The 20,987-nt window shown below is 36.0% G+C and overlaps 1 protein-coding gene across 2 annotated transcripts in view; it reads left to right on the top strand.

Annotated features, from left to right (window-relative positions):
- GABRA2 (gamma-aminobutyric acid type A receptor alpha2 subunit) overlaps positions 1 to 20,987 on the top strand; it is a 59,908-nt gene that overhangs the window by 24,967 nt on the left and 13,954 nt on the right. For both annotated transcript variants that reach the window (XM_030947315.1, XM_030947314.1), the window contains exons 4-8: positions 1,761 to 1,828; positions 14,370 to 14,590; positions 16,882 to 16,964; positions 19,856 to 19,999; positions 20,793 to 20,945. In XM_030947315.1, the coding sequence (XP_030803175.1) occupies positions 1,761 to 1,828; positions 14,370 to 14,590; positions 16,882 to 16,964; positions 19,856 to 19,999; positions 20,793 to 20,945 (669 nt within the window). The remainder of the gene's footprint in view (positions 1 to 1,760; positions 1,829 to 14,369; positions 14,591 to 16,881; positions 16,965 to 19,855; positions 20,000 to 20,792; positions 20,946 to 20,987) is intronic.

The following is a 20,987-nucleotide window of genomic DNA, read 5'->3' as shown; positions in this document are numbered from 1 at the left end:
CATTTTACCTCCTGAAGAGTAGCTTTCTTGTCATTCTCCCATTTCATCCCAGTCTGTGCCAGGTGACCATTTGGAGATAATAATCTTTTTTTTTTTCTGGAGAGTCTCTCCTGGGCAGCTCCTCTCAAATGTACTTGTGGCTTCTGTAGGATACTTCAGCCATACCTGTACTTTATCTTTGTTGAATAGCAAGAGCAGTGCAGACTCAGCACCTTTTCTGTCCACTGATGTAAAATTTGTTTGTGAGAAGTTTGGAGTAGAAATCAACTTAGCTTGTGTAAGGATGCTTCATAATGGATTTCAGAAGTCTCTATCATACAAATAAACTTATCTCAGGATGTGCAGAGGAATTTTAGGAGTCAATCTTTATTTATTTGCTTAAAAAGAAGACATGATCCTGGGAAAAAAGATTCTTTTTGGTAGGAAGGGCTTTTTGAAGTCCCGTATTCTAGCATTTGGCTGATAATGGAAGTTTCCTTGAAGATGAGAACAGATGAATATTCCTCATCCATGCTCCAGATGTTGTCTGAAATCACTGTATCTTTGCATCTACATCCCTTTGAAAATGCACTGCTCCCCCTGCAGCTGCTCATGGATCAGTCCTGGCCTTTCCCTGGTGGCTGGTAGAGACTCTGCTGTCATGAGTGAGCACCTGTGGTTTCTCCCAGTGAGGAGCAGGGATTGCACTGTTGGCCTCCATATAATTAGAAGTAAAATTGGCTTGTATAGTGTATTTGTTAAAAGGCAGCTTTCAGGAAAACAGAAACTATTAGCTACCCACATTTAATAATTATTAAATATGGAAATATAACAGCAGGATCACTTATACAACAGGCGGTTGTATTATTTTTGGGAATGGGAAATTCTGCAATGAGTCAAATTGCACCTAGTTATATTCAAATTTTTCTTTTCCAATCAGCAGCTGGCTAAAGGCAGAGAGTTCCTTGCGTTGACTGTCTAGAATGCTGACTGTGTGTCTAGAATGCAGACTGTAGTTGGCAACTGCTGTTAAAAAATTTCCTGTGCATACTACCCCTCTTAGTGAATATCATTCTATTTTGAGCCTAATTGAAAACTGAAGATAGAAAACTAAGCGGTTATTTTTCCCTGCAGTACAGTATCTAATATTCTGATTTCATGGCTGTCTGACTGCAATGATTGGGAAGGACATTTTCTCAAAGTGTTCACAGTACCACAGCAATGTGTCAGGAGCATTGCCTATCAAGGAAAGGAACTGTTATGTTAAAATGTGTGCCACTTAAAAACACACCCAACTGAAAAGTAGGATGCTGTTGTGTTACATTTGGTACAGTCAATAATTGCCTTTTCTTGTCTTTTTCTTCAAAAAAGCTATTAAGAATGTAGAAAACAGCCTTCAACTAGAAAGGCTTTAATAGGAGAGATCTGCAACAACAGAGGTAACACCTATGCAACAAAGGCATTTTGTGTTCAGAAATCTCCTGCCATGTTAAGTCCACAATGCTGGGGTTATTTTTGCTGGTAGAGAAACGGGATATGTGTGTGTAGTTGCTGGTGATTGTATAGCTGAACAAACTTAAACAACCTACTTTGTGGGACAAATGCTTGTTTGTTAACCTCTGTGTTAAATGGGAGAGAAACCCCCAGTATTTACAACAGGCAGTGGTGAGGGGTAGTAAATAAGAGAGAAACCTGTTCAAAATGTTCCATAATCTTACATAAGAGTTAGAAAAAGTACTGTCAATTTAAAATGTTTGCTTTTTTTTTTCTTTTTATATCAGATAGTATTACTGAAGTCTTCACTAACATCTATGTGACCAGTTTTGGACCTGTGTCAGATACTGATATGGTGAGTTCCTGAATCTTTTGCATATATGGGTAGATGGTGTAAGATATAGATAAACTTCCTTTAAACCTGTATTCTTTTACTTATTGTGGATTAATTTGAAACAATTTCACTGAAATCAGAACGTGCCAAACCCCATGTAGTTTGAAATTTGGAAATTGATTTATGGACTTTACATGATAAGTGTGCTTGTGTTAGCTGTTTAGTTTAGACCAGGAAGTCTTCTGATTGTCCCACTGACTCTGGTTTATATTCTGGAGCAATCTTGATATGGATGAACTGGATTCCTCTTGCATGAAAACCTGGCGTGAAAGGAGCACTCTTAATATTGGCAATAGACTGAGAGACCTGATGGGAGTCAAATCTAAATTAAACTTCTCAAAAGGCATAGCTTGGAAGCTGGGTCTTCAGCATGATTGTGGGGTTTTACAGATCTGTCCTTGATAATTTGCATTGTTTAGTAAGCATTTAAAGAAGTCAGTGACATTAAAAAAGAAACTTTCAGAATATTGTTCTGGATTATTAGGAATTGTTTGTAGGCTCACTGCATATAATACAGAGATTAGGGAGAATGCTCCACACTGGGTAGAAAGACCTGATGGCTATAGCTCTCTAAAAGGAAAGAGAAGGATGGTCTTGAACTACTTTACCTGTCATGCTCCTCTTCACTTGCCTGGTTTAGAGGAAGGTGGTTTAATTGACTCTGGGAAATGTGTAGGAGAGAACAAAATTCTCAGAAGAATCAACAACAAACTTTTACTTGCAAAATGTAGAACATTAAGATACAATAAGATACTTGAGAAATGTTAAAATAACATCCAGGCAAAGTAAGTTCTTCACGAACTTTAGTTTAGCAAACTTAAACTTAGCCGGCCTTAACAAATCCAGACACAAGGCACTTAATAAGGCATTGGCAAGAATTTTTTACTCTGGCTGACAAAGTATTTTGAGAAGAAAGGGAGAAAGAAAGAGAAGGAAAAGATAAAAGCAGAATGGTATCACCATCTGTGGATTTAGTAACAAGACTCGATTGTTGCGATTTTGATGTCCTTTGGTCTAAATGGTATCTTGATCCATCAGGGTTGGGGGAAACCCACAAAACACAAATTCCAGAGGGTTTATATATGCTTAGCTTTAGATGGAATGCCCAGGCACCTTCCCAGTGGTGCGGAGTTTTATGCTGTCTTTTGCAACGCCTCGGATCTTTGCAACACTGTGCAGCTGTGTTGCACAGTGGAAGACCCCAGGAATTATTCTGGGGGTATTTTGGGGGTCTTTGATGGTTTATGACAACTTCTAAGACATGACAACCACCTCTCAGTCAGTGCAGTTGAGCCCCTTATGCCCCATCAGAAGGGATGAACATCTTCAGGCCTATGTGTCAAATGTCCCAGTATGTCCCCCAGGTGGGGAGGAGTTTCACAACTGAGCCCCTTGTGTAAGGAAGGACATCAGCATGATAAAAAGTATTAATCCACCTCACAGGATCTGCGTCTTTTTGGCTTCTTCCCTTATCTGTCTCAAACCCCAGCTTCTTGCTAAGCAAAAGTTGCTTTGTCATGGTCACACACCTGGTGCTCACACCCTCTGCACCTGGGCTGTTACTGTGCTCATCCTCAGCAAAGCACCTGCTGCTTTTGCAAATGGCTGATTGTTTGAACCATTAGCCATGAACGTCTCAATCTCTCACACTAGCCTTGCCAATCCTGCAAGAAATTATTTTTTAAATGTTTCAAATATTCTTTATTATGTATGAGACATATTAAATACTACCTTGGTGTATCTGTAGATACTAAAGATTAATATTTTTTAAAACCAGACATTTCTTTTTCTATGAAAAAGATCAGGTTATGCATCATACAAAACAGGAAACATGATGTTATGAACAAGTTTATGAAGCTAAATTTTTCACGGTACATTGAACATTTTAAAAGTTATTTGCTTACTGGTAAGTTAAAAGTTATTTGATTACCAGGTAATCATAGCTTTGGAAAATATATTCTGGTGGGGTTTTGTGGGGTTTTTTTTGTGTGGTGTTTTTTTGTGTTTTCAAGCTCTGTTTTGAAAGTTATGAATACACGGGGAAGACTTCGCATGAAAGACCATGAAAGGTGATTTCATAGGAGAAGCAGACTTTTGTTTATATTACTGTACATGTTGCTGATTTTCCTGAGGTGCTTTTTTCTAATGATTTTAGGTTTATGGAATAATTCTTATTTTGTTAATAATTTTGTAAAAAAATTATTCACGGCTATGTACAAAGATGATATGAACATCATGACCTTGTTGGTCTAGTATCTCATGACTTTAGAGTGGTGAAGTCTTGCATTTATGGTGGTCCTGTGTAGATGATACTAATCCACTTTTATAGATGATTACTGAGCCACAAGGAGACTTACCCAATGCTGTTTAAGTCATCTGTGCTTAAATGGAAAAGTAATGAAAGCTCCCTGAGCCTATGCCCTCCCTCCCAACAAACTTCTGACATTAGTGGATAAATGTATGGAGAACTCTGGGTGTCTATTTTCACAGACATATAGACAGTGCACAGATCTATGCAGAGGTGTTAATCAAAGCAGAGTGCAGTGCATCAGAATGGCAGCTGTTACTCTAATGGGTAGGTTTATTTGCAGCTAAGTAGATAGATAAGTAAGAGCAGTTTAATTCTTATTACTACAAGCTTCGGGGTTAATTTAGCTTGTTCTGTTGATAATTATAGAATAATTTTGAAACGTATGAGCAGTCAATGAGAAAATTCCAACTTGTGAGTTTTGAAATAATAGCTTCCAAACCATCACATATTCTGTCGAACATGAAGGTGACATTAGAGTTCTAACCATGAGTACTTTTTCATTTAGGAGCTGCATGACTGAATCAATAATTTAAACTATTATATAGAGGATTCATTGATATTTTCTTCTGTAAATGTTGGAAACTCAGGAATATTATATATTTTTTAAATTTCTTCATTAAAAGGCTTTATTGCAAGAATAAATTTGACCTTTGCCCATGTCTTCTAGAATTTTTAGAGGATCCCAAGCTCAGATTTTTTCAGGAAGGTTGGGTCCCATCTCATGAAGTCCTCTGCTGGCACAATGTGAATGGTGAGGCCCTCAGTCATGTGAGGTATTTAGGCTGAACGCTGCTGTTGTCCAAAACTCTTAGGATTATTGCTGCCCCTAGGATTCCTTCCACTGCGGCTTCTTAGATTAGTAAGTTCATCAGCTGTGTGACTGCACGCCTTTACATGATCTGTTTTGCAGTTTGTTTTTTCCTCCTTGGTCAGTATATTGTGATGAATAATGGTGCTTGGAAGAAGAGAGGTGCTTTTGAAAACAGGAAGGGGACTCACTGGCATGTGAGATGTTTAATATGCATTTACAATATGGAAGAAAGAAGTGACAAACAAGCAGTGATGGGTGGATTGGAGTTAAGGTCACAGTTCTCACATAGTGTTGATACACAAAGTTGATAAAATTTAATTCTAACCGTTGTTGCATTGCTATGAATTTGTGAGGTTTCTGTTTCCCTGACTAGCTATGTGGTATGGTGCTCAATCTGTGACTCAGTCATTGCTGAGTGTGAGTTTTTATTCACACTTGCTGTATTTCTCCAGTATCACAACTTTGCCAAAAAATCATTATGTCCAGGGGAATTTGATCTTTGAGTGATTTTAAGCTAGCTGGAGTTGCTGTTGATAAATTCAGGAATGAGAAGCTGAGGCTGAGATTTTTCTCTAAATGTGTTAAGAGTCAAAAACATTTGGTGCTTGTAGTGGATTAAGATTTTGACTAAGTTCAAAAGATGCTACTCTCTGTTCTGACCAAAATAGTCAGCTACCAAATGTGTTCTCTCTTGGCCAGGAGTCAGTTGCAAACTGTGCTTCAAATGAACAAAAATATTTTGGTATCTATACCATTTGTGTCAAAGAAAAGCTTTTGTATGTCAACCACTCTATCTAATGTCAAATATGCAGTGCCAATATATAAGGATTTTCAACTTCCTTTTGCAAACTAATGAGAATCAAGGAAGGCAAAGCAAAACAAGAGTTTAAACAGATTTTACTTTCACCCTTCTGTCTTTTTGAATTGTTGTTTCTCAGAAATGTTCAAGTTCAGTATTGTGATGCTATGCCTTATAGGCTTCCAACCCAATCAGTGATAAAAATTTATTTTGACATTAGCCCGAGAGAAGAAAAGCTGCATTATTTAGAAAAACAAACAAATGAAAAATTGGACAGAACAACTGAAAAACAAAGCATCTACTAATTTTCTGAAGTGTTATAGGACTAAATTCTTGTTACAGGGGCTAATTAAAACATTTATCATGAAATTAAAATGTTTAATATTTGAAAATTCAGAGGTAAAGGGTTAACTTGTTTGGACTATAATTTCTAGGATATAAAAGGATTGAACATTAAACCTGATTATTGTTTTATTTTTAAAAATTAATTGCTTGAAATCTGGTAGACTGTACCATCATTATAAATCAACATGCTGCTAACTTGAATTTCATCACTGAAAGCTATGTATTTTTACCTCTTTTTCTCAGGCTTGGTGTTGTTCCAGGCTCTCCTGAAACTTTGGCTCCTAAAATTTCTCCCATAGCCATAGACATAGTGCGGATGTCTACAATTGAAAAAATTATACATATAATAAATGACACCTATTTACTCCTCAAGCAGTAGTTATTTTATGTAAGACAGATTATGTAGGTACTGAGTCCCTTTATATAAGGTCTGCTGTGAAGAAAGATTTGCCAAGATGCAGCAAATTTTGCCTCAGAACAGTCTTTCTGATTGTCGTTGGGAACGGTCTTTCCTGCTTTCCTCCAACACATGGTTAGTAGGTGGCAGGACTTGAATCAGTTTAGCTTGAATATTAAAATTAAGAAGCCTTCTGAAACTTTTATATTTCAACTTACAGTCTTAGCTTTTCATTGTTATTGGGGAGTTTTGTTTATTGTAGTTGCACCTTTATTCCTTACAAGTCGCTTGTAAACAACGATTTTTCCTAATTTCTTGATGATAGACTTCCTGTTTTTCTCTTTGAAGTCAAGGAACAGGAACATTTCTTTGTAGAGATCATCATGCACAGCTAGTTCATCACTACACACACTTCTGTCTCATCAGTTTTCAACTGAAATGTCAATAAGTGTTTCTGATTTTTCAAATACAACCAGATTAGAAATTTTCAGTGAAGGCTGAAAGTCAAATACAGAAATAATCAGAAGGATTGTTACAGCATTCATCACTACAATTGAGGATGGTTCTTTAGAGATAGTGACTGAACTTGGAACCCTGTTGCTTTTTTTCTGTCTGTTTTTCAAATTTCCTCACTTCACTTTGTATTTCAGGTTTTGTTTGGGGATTTTTTTCTATACAACTTATTTCTAGCTCTGTTTCAGAGTCAATTATTAGGTAGAATTCCTTAAGAGAAGCTTTACAGAGCTGGTATGATATGTAAGTCTGGACAGAATAAGGGAATGCATCGAGATGATTTATTTTTCAAATAGATTTAAAAAAGTACTGCAATTACTTTTATGTAGTTATTATTTGAACTCAGTTAGAGAAGACTAAAGAGTAAAGGAAATGCTAAATACACTTGGAATTTTTGGGGAGAATTGGGGAACATGTAGGTTGTGTTTTTATAATTGATACGTTTCTGAAAAGTCAATATATTGTTGGCTCAGGTAATTGCCTTTGCAAGTTAAATCCATACACTGAAATTTTGATGAGAATATCACACATGATCTCTTGCAGAGTTTCTGTCCTTTTATTCCGTTGGGAAGGCTTTTTCCTCTATGCAAAGTCCTGCCAAGGGAATCAGCATTGGAGATTGATTTGTCAGAGGCCGTGTCCAAGCCTGTCACTGCCGTTAGCTCTCTCTGTACCTTTGTTTGGATTCCTCTTCATGGCACCAGGCATCCACTGTGTTTCAGGGTTGCTCTTTCTCCATGTCTGAATAAAAAAGGGATAATGACAAGTGTTTTTATTTTCAGTGACAGCAGAAAAATGTCCTGTAGTCTCTTTTCTAAGTAATCCCTATTTGTATCTTCTACAGAACTCTCTTATCCCTCCTTGGTGCTTCTTTTAGACTCAGAGCTCACTCTGCATCAGGTATATGGAAAAAGAGAGAGAAAATTATTCTGAGAAGGTCCTTTTCATAGATGAATATGAATAGAAAGACATTCTCTTCCCTAGACGCTATCATTCAAACTGGTTAAACACATTTTTTTCCAGATTTTTTTTTAATACTTCATGTTTCGATTAAATGCTTAGACAAAAATGACTGAAGTTGACAGATTAGGTAGAAATAAAAGGCTTGAAACGAGTTCTTCAAATAGAGAAAAATTGTGCTGCAATTCCCGAGAAATATACCACATATTCTTGATAGTATGAAAGGGCATATGTATCTGGCAGGCATTACTTATTTATTTAAAATTGAATGCATGTTCCTTTGAAACACAGTGATGGGATTGTGTTTCAGTTTTTAACAGGGCTGTGATGGATTATGATAAAAACTAACCAACAGTGCTGTTTCAAACCAGAATCCTCCTTCATCAGAATATTTTCAAGGACTCTAGTCACTAGTATGTAAGATCCACGCTCTGAAAGACCTGAAGGGAATTTCTGTCTGTCTGCTGTTTCCTTCTATGTACTGTGTTGTGTACACATCTGGAGGTAGGTTTTGGAGAAGAGAAAATGGACTCAGTTTGTTTATCTGTGCAGTGAGGTTTGATGTTGATAGACAAGGGCTTGTACAGAGCCTGAGTAGTCAGTGCTTATGATTGGAGCATTGAGGGGGTTTGGAGGAGAACTCTTTCAGTCCTCATATTGTAAGACAATTGCTGGTTTTTAGAGAAGAGAAAAGTAGAAAGTGAGATGGATTGTTTGTCCAGTCTGGTAGGTGGGCCTAGGCAAAGCCAAGCAGTGCAATGATGAAGTAGCTTATGGGACTGCTGTAGTGTGTCAGTCCTTCCTTCTGCCATCTGCACCCTGCATGGATCTGCCCACAGAGACAACCACCAAGACAACCAGCTAGTGATGTGATCCTCCTACTGTAAAGCTAATTTCAGCACTCACTGAAAATATCTAGTGTGCAGGTTTAATAAATTGAATTGCAGAAGTTGCATCACAAACACTCGTCACACCGACGAATATCAGGTTATGGTAAGTGTGCATATAATGGGCAGATTCATTTTCTTTGACTAATTACATTTTTTTGAATCTTCTGTCTAAACTCCTTCTTGGTTTTCTTGAAAGTAATTTTGATGCTTAGATACATACTAATCATGTTTGTATTCTGCTGCACCAGTTACATACTAAGATTGTTAATGTTTTTTAAAAAATCCAAAAGAGAAATTACACATTTCCTTAAGGCAGATATGAAAACAAGAATGTATGTTTCTAAGAACTAAAATGAAGAGATTATACTGATGTAAAAATAAATATTAACATGCAGTCCCTATATTAGCTAGGCAAGATTTAGGTCCATGAATCTGAACTGTCTCATCAGTGTATCAACCACAGTATTTTTAACTGTTTTAAGGTCTCAGTGGAAAGCTATATGTGCCATTTCCCCTTTGCTTGCTTTTAATTTTTTTTATTTGTGTTTTAAATGTTTTATATTTTACAGTATTTAAAATTTGGTTTTGTGGTTATATATATATGTCCATTAATGGCTATAAGAGTGGTCCGGAAAAAGACAAATATACTTTAGATAAATGACTCAGAAAAATCTTTACAAGTAGGGAATGAGGAACTCTGGCTTGAACTATTCATTAAAGAAAATGCTGTGTTCCAGAAGGTAATTAATGAAATGTTCCATCTGCTTCAGGACAATACTGCTTGCTAATGGACACTTACATTTTTCGAGATATTTGGAACATGTCCATCTTTACTCCAGATGCTAAAACTGCCAAAATTTGCCAACCATTATTGGAAAGGATGAAAGTACATTTTTTGTTATTTGAACAGATACAAATCTGATGTTAGCAAAAAAAAAAAAAAAAAGACTGTCATGTAGTGGGGAGGGATTGCTTATACTCAGGTCAGTTAAAACTTCTGCCAGACACACCATCATCATTATGGTGTGTAGTGCAAGTGCTTCTTAGAACTGTAGCAAGAATCTCATTGCCTGCACCTAAAATTTCATGTAAGGTAGTATAACACATATTTGAAAGATTATGTTTAATCATACAGCGTTAGAGTCTGGCTGTATAAACACCATTTTAGACATGACACAGTAGGCAGTACTTTCTTGTCTAGAAATTATCACAGGACTCCTCTGAAGACTTGGAAGTATGCTCCTGTGATTTTGTGGAGATACTGCACTATATACTGCAGAGTGGTTAGGTCATATCCAGAGAGAACAGGTGTTTTTCATAGGAGAATATTTGCAGAATGAATGAAATATCAGGTATTAATCTGAATATTTTTTCTGGAGTCCAGATTTGCCTTTGTCACGGACATTAGTCTTGACTGAAAAGTAAACATTACACAGCATTTATCACAAAGTGATATATATCAAACATATTGAATAGGAATTAGTCTCAAAATCTTTATGTAGCAGCTTTCTGTAGCTGGCTTTTTATCATATTGATTATATTCAATGTACTTCAATTCTTTCCTATTTTTTCATTTTCTAATATGGTAAACATCAGTAAAGATATTCCTGATCATAAGTAGAATAGAGTTGGCACAGAAGGGAACATAGGATCAGTGAATATAGCACTGGGATGCAAAGGCAGAGTTGTATTTTGCTTTAAATAATAATTTTAAATGGACAACGACAAAATTCAGATCCTAATACTTCCATTGAAAAAAAATGCAAAGAAGTCTGTAGAAAGATAAGTTATTTAAGAACTATGTGAGATTTTACTACTATTGTGATAAATGGAAACAGAAGGTGTTTGTCATCATTCACACCAAATCTTGGTTTATCCTGTTTCCATCTTCTAAATGAGATGTTCTGAAATAAAGATCTCCAGCACAGACTGGAGGGTGTTACAAACCACCCTAAATGTGAGGGTAACTCAGGTTCTTATTAATTGATCCTGGGAGCAGACTATGGTGAAACAACACTGAATGACCAGTGTTTATAAATACACTTACACCTACATACATACATATATTTATATTTATATCTGTATTTATATTTCCATTTCCATTTCCATTTATATATTATGTATATTTATATGTATATATGAGTTAATTTGGGAAAATTTTGGTTGCAATGGAAAGGGCGTATGTAGCCATTTATAATAATATATAATAATATATATATTAATATATAATTATTTATAATAATATAATAATATGGTTATTAGACTCAATAGCAATATAGCAGTACAAAAGCATAAAAATAACACTGAAGAAAATTTGTAAGGAAATGAAAGAAAGAGAAGGAAAGGAGAATAGAAAGATATCCACCATGCATGGATTCAACAAGACTTGATGTAATTTCAGTGTTTGTTAGTCAAAGTGATGGCTATACTTTTGATCTGCCAGGGGTAGGGGAAGCCCATGAAACATAGAGTTAATATGTATGTCAGTATTAACAATGGGTTAATATATGTTCAGGTTTACATGGGAGTGCCCAGACACCTCTCCTGGAGAAGGGAGCTTTACACTGTCTTTTGCAATATGTGGATGTATTGCAAATGTGGATCACGTGGAGACCTCAGGTGGAAAACCCCAGAAATGAGTCTGGCAGCTGTGGTCTCTCCCTGCCAGACCCAGCCAGGGCTTACTTTCAGCACATCTGCAGAGTTGGCTTTTCTTGTGGATACATTGCTTCAGCCTTGTCTACTTCTCCTTAGCCCTGAGATAATAGGACAATAGTGGCACCTTTATCTTATCTCAAGTTCCCATCTGGAGGCTTAACTTACTGTCCAAATTTGCAGGAATTCACAGAGGCATACTGGGGAGAGGGAGAGAGGGGAGTTCTGTTGTCTCAGAAGAGCAGTTGCTTCTTTATACGGTTTGCCATAGTGGGCAATGTCCTTTGGTGATTACCTTAACAGTGTTTGAGCCATTAACCATTACCTGTGGATTAGTCAGAGATTTCCCAGTAGGATCTCTCAAGGCTGCAGCTCATTTTACTGCTCATTCTTTCCTGCTCATTCAATTTCCTTAGCTGCTGCCATGCAGCAGATGCAGGATTTTGTGAAATGTTGCTGTTTTGATTTAGTAACATTTCATGTCTGCTTTTTTTTTCTATTTTATTTCTCTTGTAATTCTTTTTATGAATGTTGGAAGACAGTAAAAAAGCAGGATCTTTGAAGTTCTTTATTGATGGAAACATTGCAAAAAGGTTCAGATTTATATTCTAATCATTTATGTGCAGAGGCTTTTGTCAAAAGAACCTGTAGGATGTATCACTCACTCCTGTTGAATTTCAGTGGAGTTTCAAAGTCTTAATCCCTTCAGGCTCTTCTTCCCAATTCTTTATACCTCAAACATCAGTCTTACCATAAAAATGATCTATTGGTAAAGCCCCTCAGATGAAAGGTACAAGGAGGCTCTTAGGGCAATTTTCCTTTAATTACCTGGTATTTCTATCCATATTTCATATACTCCCCGGCTGCTCCTGATCCTCCATGATATTATGCATTTTGTCACTTTCCCTGGTCTGCAACTGAACTGATAGGTAACTTGTTATTTGTAAATGGGATTTTAAGTCACATGATATCTAACAAATAAAACAACATATAAATCAGCAAATAAAAGAGGACAATTAAATGTGATCTATCATAAAGAAGTGAGCAAACCACTTGTTATGAGGCAGTGTCTCTAGCAGTGATGAGGCACTGAACAAAATCCAGTATAATATCAAAGAAACACATCTTTTAGAGGTTCATAGTTTTGTATTAAACAGATATATTTGATAAAATATTATTAGAGAAAATAGAAAATGAGATTGAAGAAAACTAAGCAAATAAATGTTCAGTGTACTGTCGTGTTAGTTTTATTTAAGTTTATTTTAAAAATTTAAAATTTTAATTAGAAAAATGACAGAATTTATTACATTAATGTATTATGTATATACCACTTGGTATAGCTAAAAACTGAGCTTCTGTTTTTTGTCACATTAGTTTATAAGTATCCATAATTTCCAAAATATCTCTTTGCATCTGTCGCCGTTCCTAAAGAGAACTGCTTTCTCTCCTGCCCCTGTCATGCTCCTTCACATAACAAAATTCTCTTTCCTTTATTCCTCATTCTCTCCTTAGCCTCTGGCCCTGACCTGGAAAAGGTCCTCACAGCTCTTTGGCTCGCAGACCAAAGGAGCTGAAGAAAGCTGTCACTTGTCTCTGTCTAGTCAGCACTCCTTTTGTATTGCTGTATGATTGATGGAGAAGAACCCTAAGCCTTGTTAATCAGCACACAAGGGAGCCAGCAGAAAATGATAGAGGCTGATAAGTTCCTTGAAGTCACTTTTATATTGAAATCCCTTGAAAATTTTATATTGGTTAAATTTTATCAGGCCTTGTCCATTCAAAGTAATTTACGTGGAAATTATCTATGCAGAGCAATTGCAGTGGTACAGACTGTTGCAGCATACTAATATTTGGAAGTCATAAGACCACATTTTGTACCTGTCCAACAAAAGAAAGTTGCATCAAGGTAGCATTTGCCAATATGCCGAATACAGTTTGCTTCCAACATAGTTTTTAAGCTCTCCCATATCCAGTTTTTATGCTGGGCAAAGCAAAGCACTAAATCCATTTGCAGTTTCATTTTTGAAGATAGCTGATAAATTTAAATTGTCAATGTTTAATCAGTTTTATGTTTATTTGTGTTGTGGTTTAACCCCAGCCAGCAACCAACTAAACAACAACAAAACCCACCAGATGGGATACCCAGCCTGTTGACACAGGCATCTGGTCTAGGTCATCAGTCTGTTTTTGCTTGCATCCTTTTTTCCCCACTGTACTGCCTTCCCAAGACTAGGCATCAGGGTGATGTTCACCAGGCAGTGTGTGTCACCTGTTAATCATCAGCTGCTGTTTCCTACCTAGGTACTTTTGTTCATAAAATCCACACCACTACGGAGCCTTACATTCCTCTTTGGAAAAATCTTATATCATTCTGTTTGTATATACTGTACCCCTTATGGGTTGCCTTGTTTCCTTCCAGGCTCAGCCATTCTCCATGCTCTTGAAATGCTGGGTTACTCTACAGCAGAAGATACTGAAAGAACTATTTAATGTTGTGTATTTTTTCCTTACTTTCCTTCCTTACTGCGTTTACTCTAATTACCCAGGTCACAGATACTTTGGATATCAGAAACAGATATAAATATTGAAAGAGTTCAATATAAAAACAACACCTAGCAATCATGAAGCAGAATGTCATACCCTTAATACACTGACTTCCTGCTTATTATTCTCAGTACTATACAATTTTTTTTGTGATGATTGTTCTCACTTGACAATTTTGCAAAGGGAATTTTGCAGACAAAGCTTTTCTATTTTTGTTCTCAGAAAGCAGATTAGTGTTTCATTGTGTCAAAAAAGGCATATATTTATTCCATTACAGGAGTATACGATAGATGTGTTCTTCCGTCAGCGATGGAAGGATGAGAGATTAAAGTTTAAAGGCCCAATGAACATTCTTCGACTGAACAACCTAATGGCCAGCAAAATCTGGACTCCAGATACATTTTTCCACAATGGGAAGAAGTCAGTGGCCCATAACATGACAATGCCAAACAAGCTTCTACGAATCCAGGACGATGGGACACTCTTGTACACCATGAGGTATGTCTGTTCATCTCTACTCAAGCTATTTCTTGATGGGATTTTTCCATTGAACAATTAAATCAGGTTTCAGGAGAACTCTCCTTTATTTTGTTTTTCTCTAAGCAGAAAGAAAGCTAGAAAAATGTATGTTTTGTTTCCAGTTCTGTTAAAAGTCTTTTGGCTGATAATGAGTTAGATAGTTTTCTTATGTGCGCCTCGATTTTTGTAATACATTGAAGATATTGAACAGCTGAATAAAGTTAAGTGAGACCTTCAGGTAGAGTTTACCAAGTCTGTTTTAGAATGATTAAAATAATGTAGGAGTTGGCCTATTACTGTAGCCATTGTACTGAATATGTGAGTCCCTAAGCAAAATTTTTATTAAGATCGGGGGAATAAAAAAACAGAGCAAGAATGAAGAGATAATAATGTCTCAAATTCTTTCCAGCAAGAGCTAAAGGGAAAATATGTCTTACTGTGTAATTACTGTTTCTTTATATATAATTAAAATATTTAACTTAAAATTTTAATTTTTTCATCTTGTGCATCATTTGTAGCTAAGATATTTCAGCTGGTAAAATGTTTTAAATTTGCTTAGAAAATAGAATATAGAATACGAAAAATTATAAAAAATAATGTATACACAGATATTAGTAACATTTTTATAAGACTGATTTCTTCTTGGTAACTCTTTTGGCAATAATGTTTGTTACCTATGTGAATTTTTTGAATATTTTACTCAAGTTTCCAGAAGCCCTTGACTTAGGTTTTTCCTTTTTCTTGGAGAATACTTAATAAATTGAAGTTGCCGTGAATGTTGACTTAAAATCCCCAGCCTAAGTCAGATAGAAAATGTGAGCTTCAAAGTTCACATGTACTGTGGTACTTTCTCCATGCAGCCATGCCAGCATCCCTGGAACCCAGTTTTACTACACAGCTCTGAAACCCTTACCCTATTGAGAGCTGATGAGTAGGCTACTGTGATATTGGATGATGTCGTGCTTGGAGAGATTCAGAAAAGTTTGCTTGAAGTAAATTGAGGCCCCCTATGTTGTATTTTTCTTTTGGCTCAAATTAATATTTGAGAATTATCTGTCTAAGCTGACTGAAATTCTCTTTCTCCAGAGAGTATAAGAATCATGTACTATAAATTATAGGAAATACTGTTTGAAACCATTATGAAGCATAAGCTGAGTCAGGTTAATTATAATTGACTAAGCATTTTTGTTACTTGTGAGTATGTTGGTTCTCAGGGTATGAGATTAATGTGTACACTGATCTGTTTTGCCTAGATTTTAAACAGCTGTTTTTATCATGTCTACATAAAATGATTGTGTGATTTACATCAGAGGCTCATGCAGTTCTTTCCTTTGCCTTCAGCCTGTTTGCTGATTCTTATCTCCTGGTGCCCCTTGAATTCAGATACACATTCCTGGCGAGTGGAGGAGTAGAAATATGAAATATTTTTTGGTGGAAGGCTGGGAGAATGTGACAGAGAATACAATGACTAGGAACCACTGGGAATACAGAAGGATGGATGTAACTGATGTTTGGGGCTGGAAGAAGAGGAAGAAAAGGCTTACAGAAAAAAATCTCTATCCAGAGAAGACTTAAAGGATAGGAAGGAGAAACATAGGGTTTTTTCTTGGCTTTTTTAAAAAATTAAAAATAATGGGGAAGTCCATGAAATGCTTTCTTGAAATTGTTTTAAATTATTTTTTATTGTAGTAATCCCTGTACATGATACTGGGATATTTCACAAAATAGGCAAAAGTGGACGCTTTGTTAACATCCTGTCACACTTTCCATAAATATAAAGAGTAATCGCTAGTAACATGGAGAATGAGCAGCAGCAATCTTTTGAAAGAACACAAATATTTTTTCTCTGTATCTTCCATTCAAACCGTGAAAAAAATTGAATTCAAAAGACTGGAGTAGGGTTCTTTGGCAAGTTAATTGTATTTTAGATGCTCCTTTAAGAGCTGTAGTAGCACACAAGTACCACAAAATATTATGAGAAGAAAATGATTTTTCTTAACAGCCTGGCAGTACTTAATTTGTATTTTTCTTTAAATGACCTTTATTCATAATTTTGAGGTCAGCTTTTACAGGTTCTTGATATAATAAGTAAATGCCTTTCAAAGGAACACATAAATTGGAAGAAGTAAAAGTAGAATTAAATTCTTGTTCGTTTAATATAAAATTTCAATTTAGTCTACTAAATTGGCATGAACTCTGTTCATTTCTGTGGAACTGATTTTCTTGTCCTGCTAAATGACTTTAATGCATAGAGATCTTTTGCCTTTTAGGCTTACAGTCCAAGCTGAATGTCCAATGCACTTGGAGGACTTCCCTATGGATGCTCACTCGTGCCCACTTAAATTTGGCAGCTGTAAGTATATAATGGGAACTAGAGCCTTTGATTAGTGAATATCTAACATTTCCCAGCATAATTTTGTTTCAGTAAATTTTTACATGAGAAATATAAACCACAAGATGGAACTTAAAAACAGCTGTAACCTGACACATCAAAATCTCTTTTCTCTATTCAAGTATTGTGTCTTCTAGTTTATTTTAAAGATTTCATTACTCCAGTTAACAACAAACAGCCTGCACCTGATCAACACTGCACTGGTCTACTTTCATTTCAGTGTGCAAATCACACTGACCAACACAGAACTGGATGCATTTAGCCTGTGCAGCATTAACAAAGAGCAGATAGAGGAATTCAGTGAGTGGGTTTTTTAAATTTATCACCAAAACTTAGTTTCTCTTTATTGTTAATGATATTTTTAATGTTCTTATTCAATGAAAGGAATAAGGAATGGCTTCATGTGATAAAAAATTTCATTATTTAGTGCATCTGCATTTTACAGACAGGTGGAATTTGACCTCACTGCTATTATTTTTAACAGCAGCATTATTTCACTTTCTTAGATTACAGCCATGCTTCTTCTTCTTCATTATATATATTTTGGATGTTTTACACTAAAAGCTTTATTTTTTTTCCTTTGGCTGCAGCCTACATTTTCTGCTGGGCCCAGGAAAGGAAATTGGGTTTTTTTGAGGAAACAAGTTAAGCCTATAAAATGTGGCTGACTTTACAATAATTGTAGCAACCACAGAATACAAAACAGGGGATATACTGCCACTAAGGACCTCATGAACCGCATGATGCTTGTCATAGCACTGTGCTACTGTGCACACTGTCTCCATCGTGCTCCAATATCCCTTTTCCATGGAGTTTGTAGCAAATTAAATAAAGCCTGTGGTTCTGATGATGTTTCCACATTTGTAGGAAATCTTATCTAAGGAGACAAAAGATCATTAGAATGAATACTGTTTGCCTCATGGAGCCTTCTCCTGCCCCCTCAGTATTATATTTGTAGTGCATAATGCAGCCTAAATAACTAACACCAGAGATGTTAGCCAAAATCAGCTAGTATAATAATATTTACATATATGTACCCAGCAAGGCATGTTGGATTTATAAGGTGTTACAGGAAAAAAAAAGACTCCTATGTAGCCTCAAAACAATTTGAAAACTCCTGTAATAATGAAACTGGTACTCAGGCAAAAAAACTTTCTTCAGGAGCAGTTTTAGGTTGGAAATCCTTATTACTAGGTGTATTAGACTCTGTGTGAATCACTTCCTTTTTTTGTCTTTTTTTTTTTTTGGTCCTGATTGTTTTTCTTACCAGCTTGCTCTTCTTTTCTCTGCCTATGATTTTCTAATAATCAGAGGAATTCTAAATGTGAGCAGTGTGATTTTAAAAAGTGTATTTCATTTCCCTCAAAGTCACCCATGCCTGTTGGCACAATCTCAGGGGACTCTTACTTCTGTTCATTTTGAATGGCTTCACACACATTTTATTTCTTTACCTAGGACTAATTCTAGACAACTGTGTATTTTTCAGCTTTTATTCTGGGATAGAATCTGAATGATGAATAGTGGTGAAAATAAGCAGGAATCCTGAGGATTTTGGTTTAACTAAGGCAAGTTTGCCGGTGGTATATATTTGTCACAGCTCTTCATATGCTGCTAATCTTACGTTGCTAGGAGGATCATCAGCATGTATGAATGTCTCTTTTTATACGTAAGAGAAAAGCCACACTGAATGTATGGGAGAAGCTGTAGCTTAATAGATTGCTTTTCTTTATTGTTTTCAAAAAGTCTAGCTGAAAGTGAAGAGAATGGAGAGAAATTAGCAATTTGCCATACTGCTGGTTTGCATTAAAGCAGAGATATTTTTGTGTAAAGCTGAAAGGATACATGGGAAGTGCTAAAAATCTCTACTTGCTGCCCACCTGCTAGATTTTGTTAGTCATGCAATTTATGGCTAGTTGCATGAAGAAGCTACTTTCTGAGCCTCTAGACATTTCACAAGTGAAAATGTTTGCAGACCAACAGTAATGATGCTTTACTTTTTAATTACACTGCAATTATGGTGTAGGATTTAAAATGTACGTGTCTCAGTCAATCAAAGTGAACCCAACTTCTTCCATCAGTGGTTTACCCTTTTTCTTTCCTATCCCATTTGTTAATAGCATATTAGACTGGAAAAACTTTCAGGACATACAATTTTTTTCCTTACTTACTGGAGAGGCATAAGTGCTGTTTAAAATTCAGTGTTGATTTTCTTTCATACTAGTTTTTTTGAGACCAGGCTAAATGTATGTTTGATCATGAATGTACTGAGAGAGCAGCCTGTTTAATGTTGGTGTGTCCCCCAAAATAATGGACACTAGTAAGATTTAAGAGGGTAGGCAGAACAAGGTACCAGGGTGTTTTGACTGCTGGCTTGCCATGTTTAAGTCTGGATTTCAACTAATAATAAAATTCTTGTGATACATTCCCAAAGTTGAGCGTGGAGACAATGGAAGGTCAGAACTATACAGGAATGAATTTTTAAAAATTTTGTGTGTCCTAAGTCTTGCAAATTATTCTTCTTTTCATCTGTGTTATCACAAATTATAGGATACATATAATATCTAATCTCTGACAAGTCTTTTAACAGTGTAGAAGAAACGTTGTTTGTAGTTTAATATAAAGAAATTGTGTTTAATAAGATCACAAGTGAGTGCCCTGTTCCCATGCTGCAATAGGCACTTACTTTACAGTAAAGCTATTTTAAATGACCAAAGATATTTTTTACCACATAATTTTAAATTCTTTGGGGTGAGTTTTATTTGAAAAATAAGTAGCTCTTGTAATTCTGCGAGTTTGTATGGACGCTGTTTAATTTAAATTGTTGATTAAATATTTTATCTTGTTTCACACAGATGCATACACAACTTCAGAAGTGACATACATTTGGACTTACAATGCTTCAGATTCAGTGCAAGTGGCACCAGATGGCTCAAGACTGAATCAGTATGATCTTTTAGGCCAAACAATTGGAAAAGAGACAGTTAAGTCAAGTACAGGTTAGTAAAAGACATTTTGAAATATTTTGGAGAAAAAGGCAGTTACTGGTTGTGAAAACTATATTCCAGGTGGTGTTACAGGCTTCTGAAAAAGAATGTTGCAAAATGTGATCTATTAGCCATGTACTGTACAAGTAACACAAAACAGCACTTCACTGATTCTTTCAAATTATAATTAGCTGGTGATAGCAGAGGTGAAATTGCCCTCAATAACTATTTTTTAAAATGCTATCTGAAGCTTCATGTTTAATCCTAACATTTGTAACCCAGGGTTGGGATATTTGTTAAATTTCATATTGTAAATGACATAGATTTTGTCTATTAAATGGTAAAGCAGACAGGTTTCAGCCATGTTTCCCTTCCATCATGTTTTTGACATGAAACACTGGACTATTCTACTAGACTCTCGACTGTCTTCCTGCATGTGCCAGGCTGATGGACCCCCGTGGCTGCTTCTGACCATGATTAAATTCTCAGAGAGCTGTTGTGTGAATGCAGAGAGTTGCTTATAAACAGAAGACTTCAAGGCTGAAGTTCTTCTCAGTGCATACAAAAGTTCCTGGAAGTTCCTTTACACTCATCTTTCATGGAACACAGTGGGAATAAGAAATAGCTGTACTCAAAATCTTTCTTACATTCTACAGGATGCTATTGCAAAACACCTGTGGTACGATATAACCCTAGAACATTTGTTTCGCATAAATATAGCAAATGTTCTCTTATCAAGGAAATGGACTTTCTGAAGATGATAACCTTTGTTTCATTGTCTTTTTTTTTTGTTTGTGGCACCTAGGTGAATATACAGTAATGACGGCTCATTTTCACTTGAAGAGAAAAATTGGTTATTTTGTCATTCAGACTTACCTCCCCTGTATCATGACTGTCATTCTGTCTCAAGTGTCATTCTGGCTGAACAGAGAATCTGTACCTGCCAGGACAGTCTTTGGTGAGTATACTGAGTAGCATTAGCTCTGTTTGCAGTAGCTGA

Source organism: Camarhynchus parvulus, chromosome 4 (genome assembly GCF_901933205.1).
Source record: "Camarhynchus parvulus chromosome 4, STF_HiC, whole genome shotgun sequence".
NCBI lineage: Eukaryota > Metazoa > Chordata > Aves > Passeriformes > Thraupidae > Camarhynchus > Camarhynchus parvulus.
This window is presented reverse-complemented; position numbering and strand designations above follow the sequence as displayed.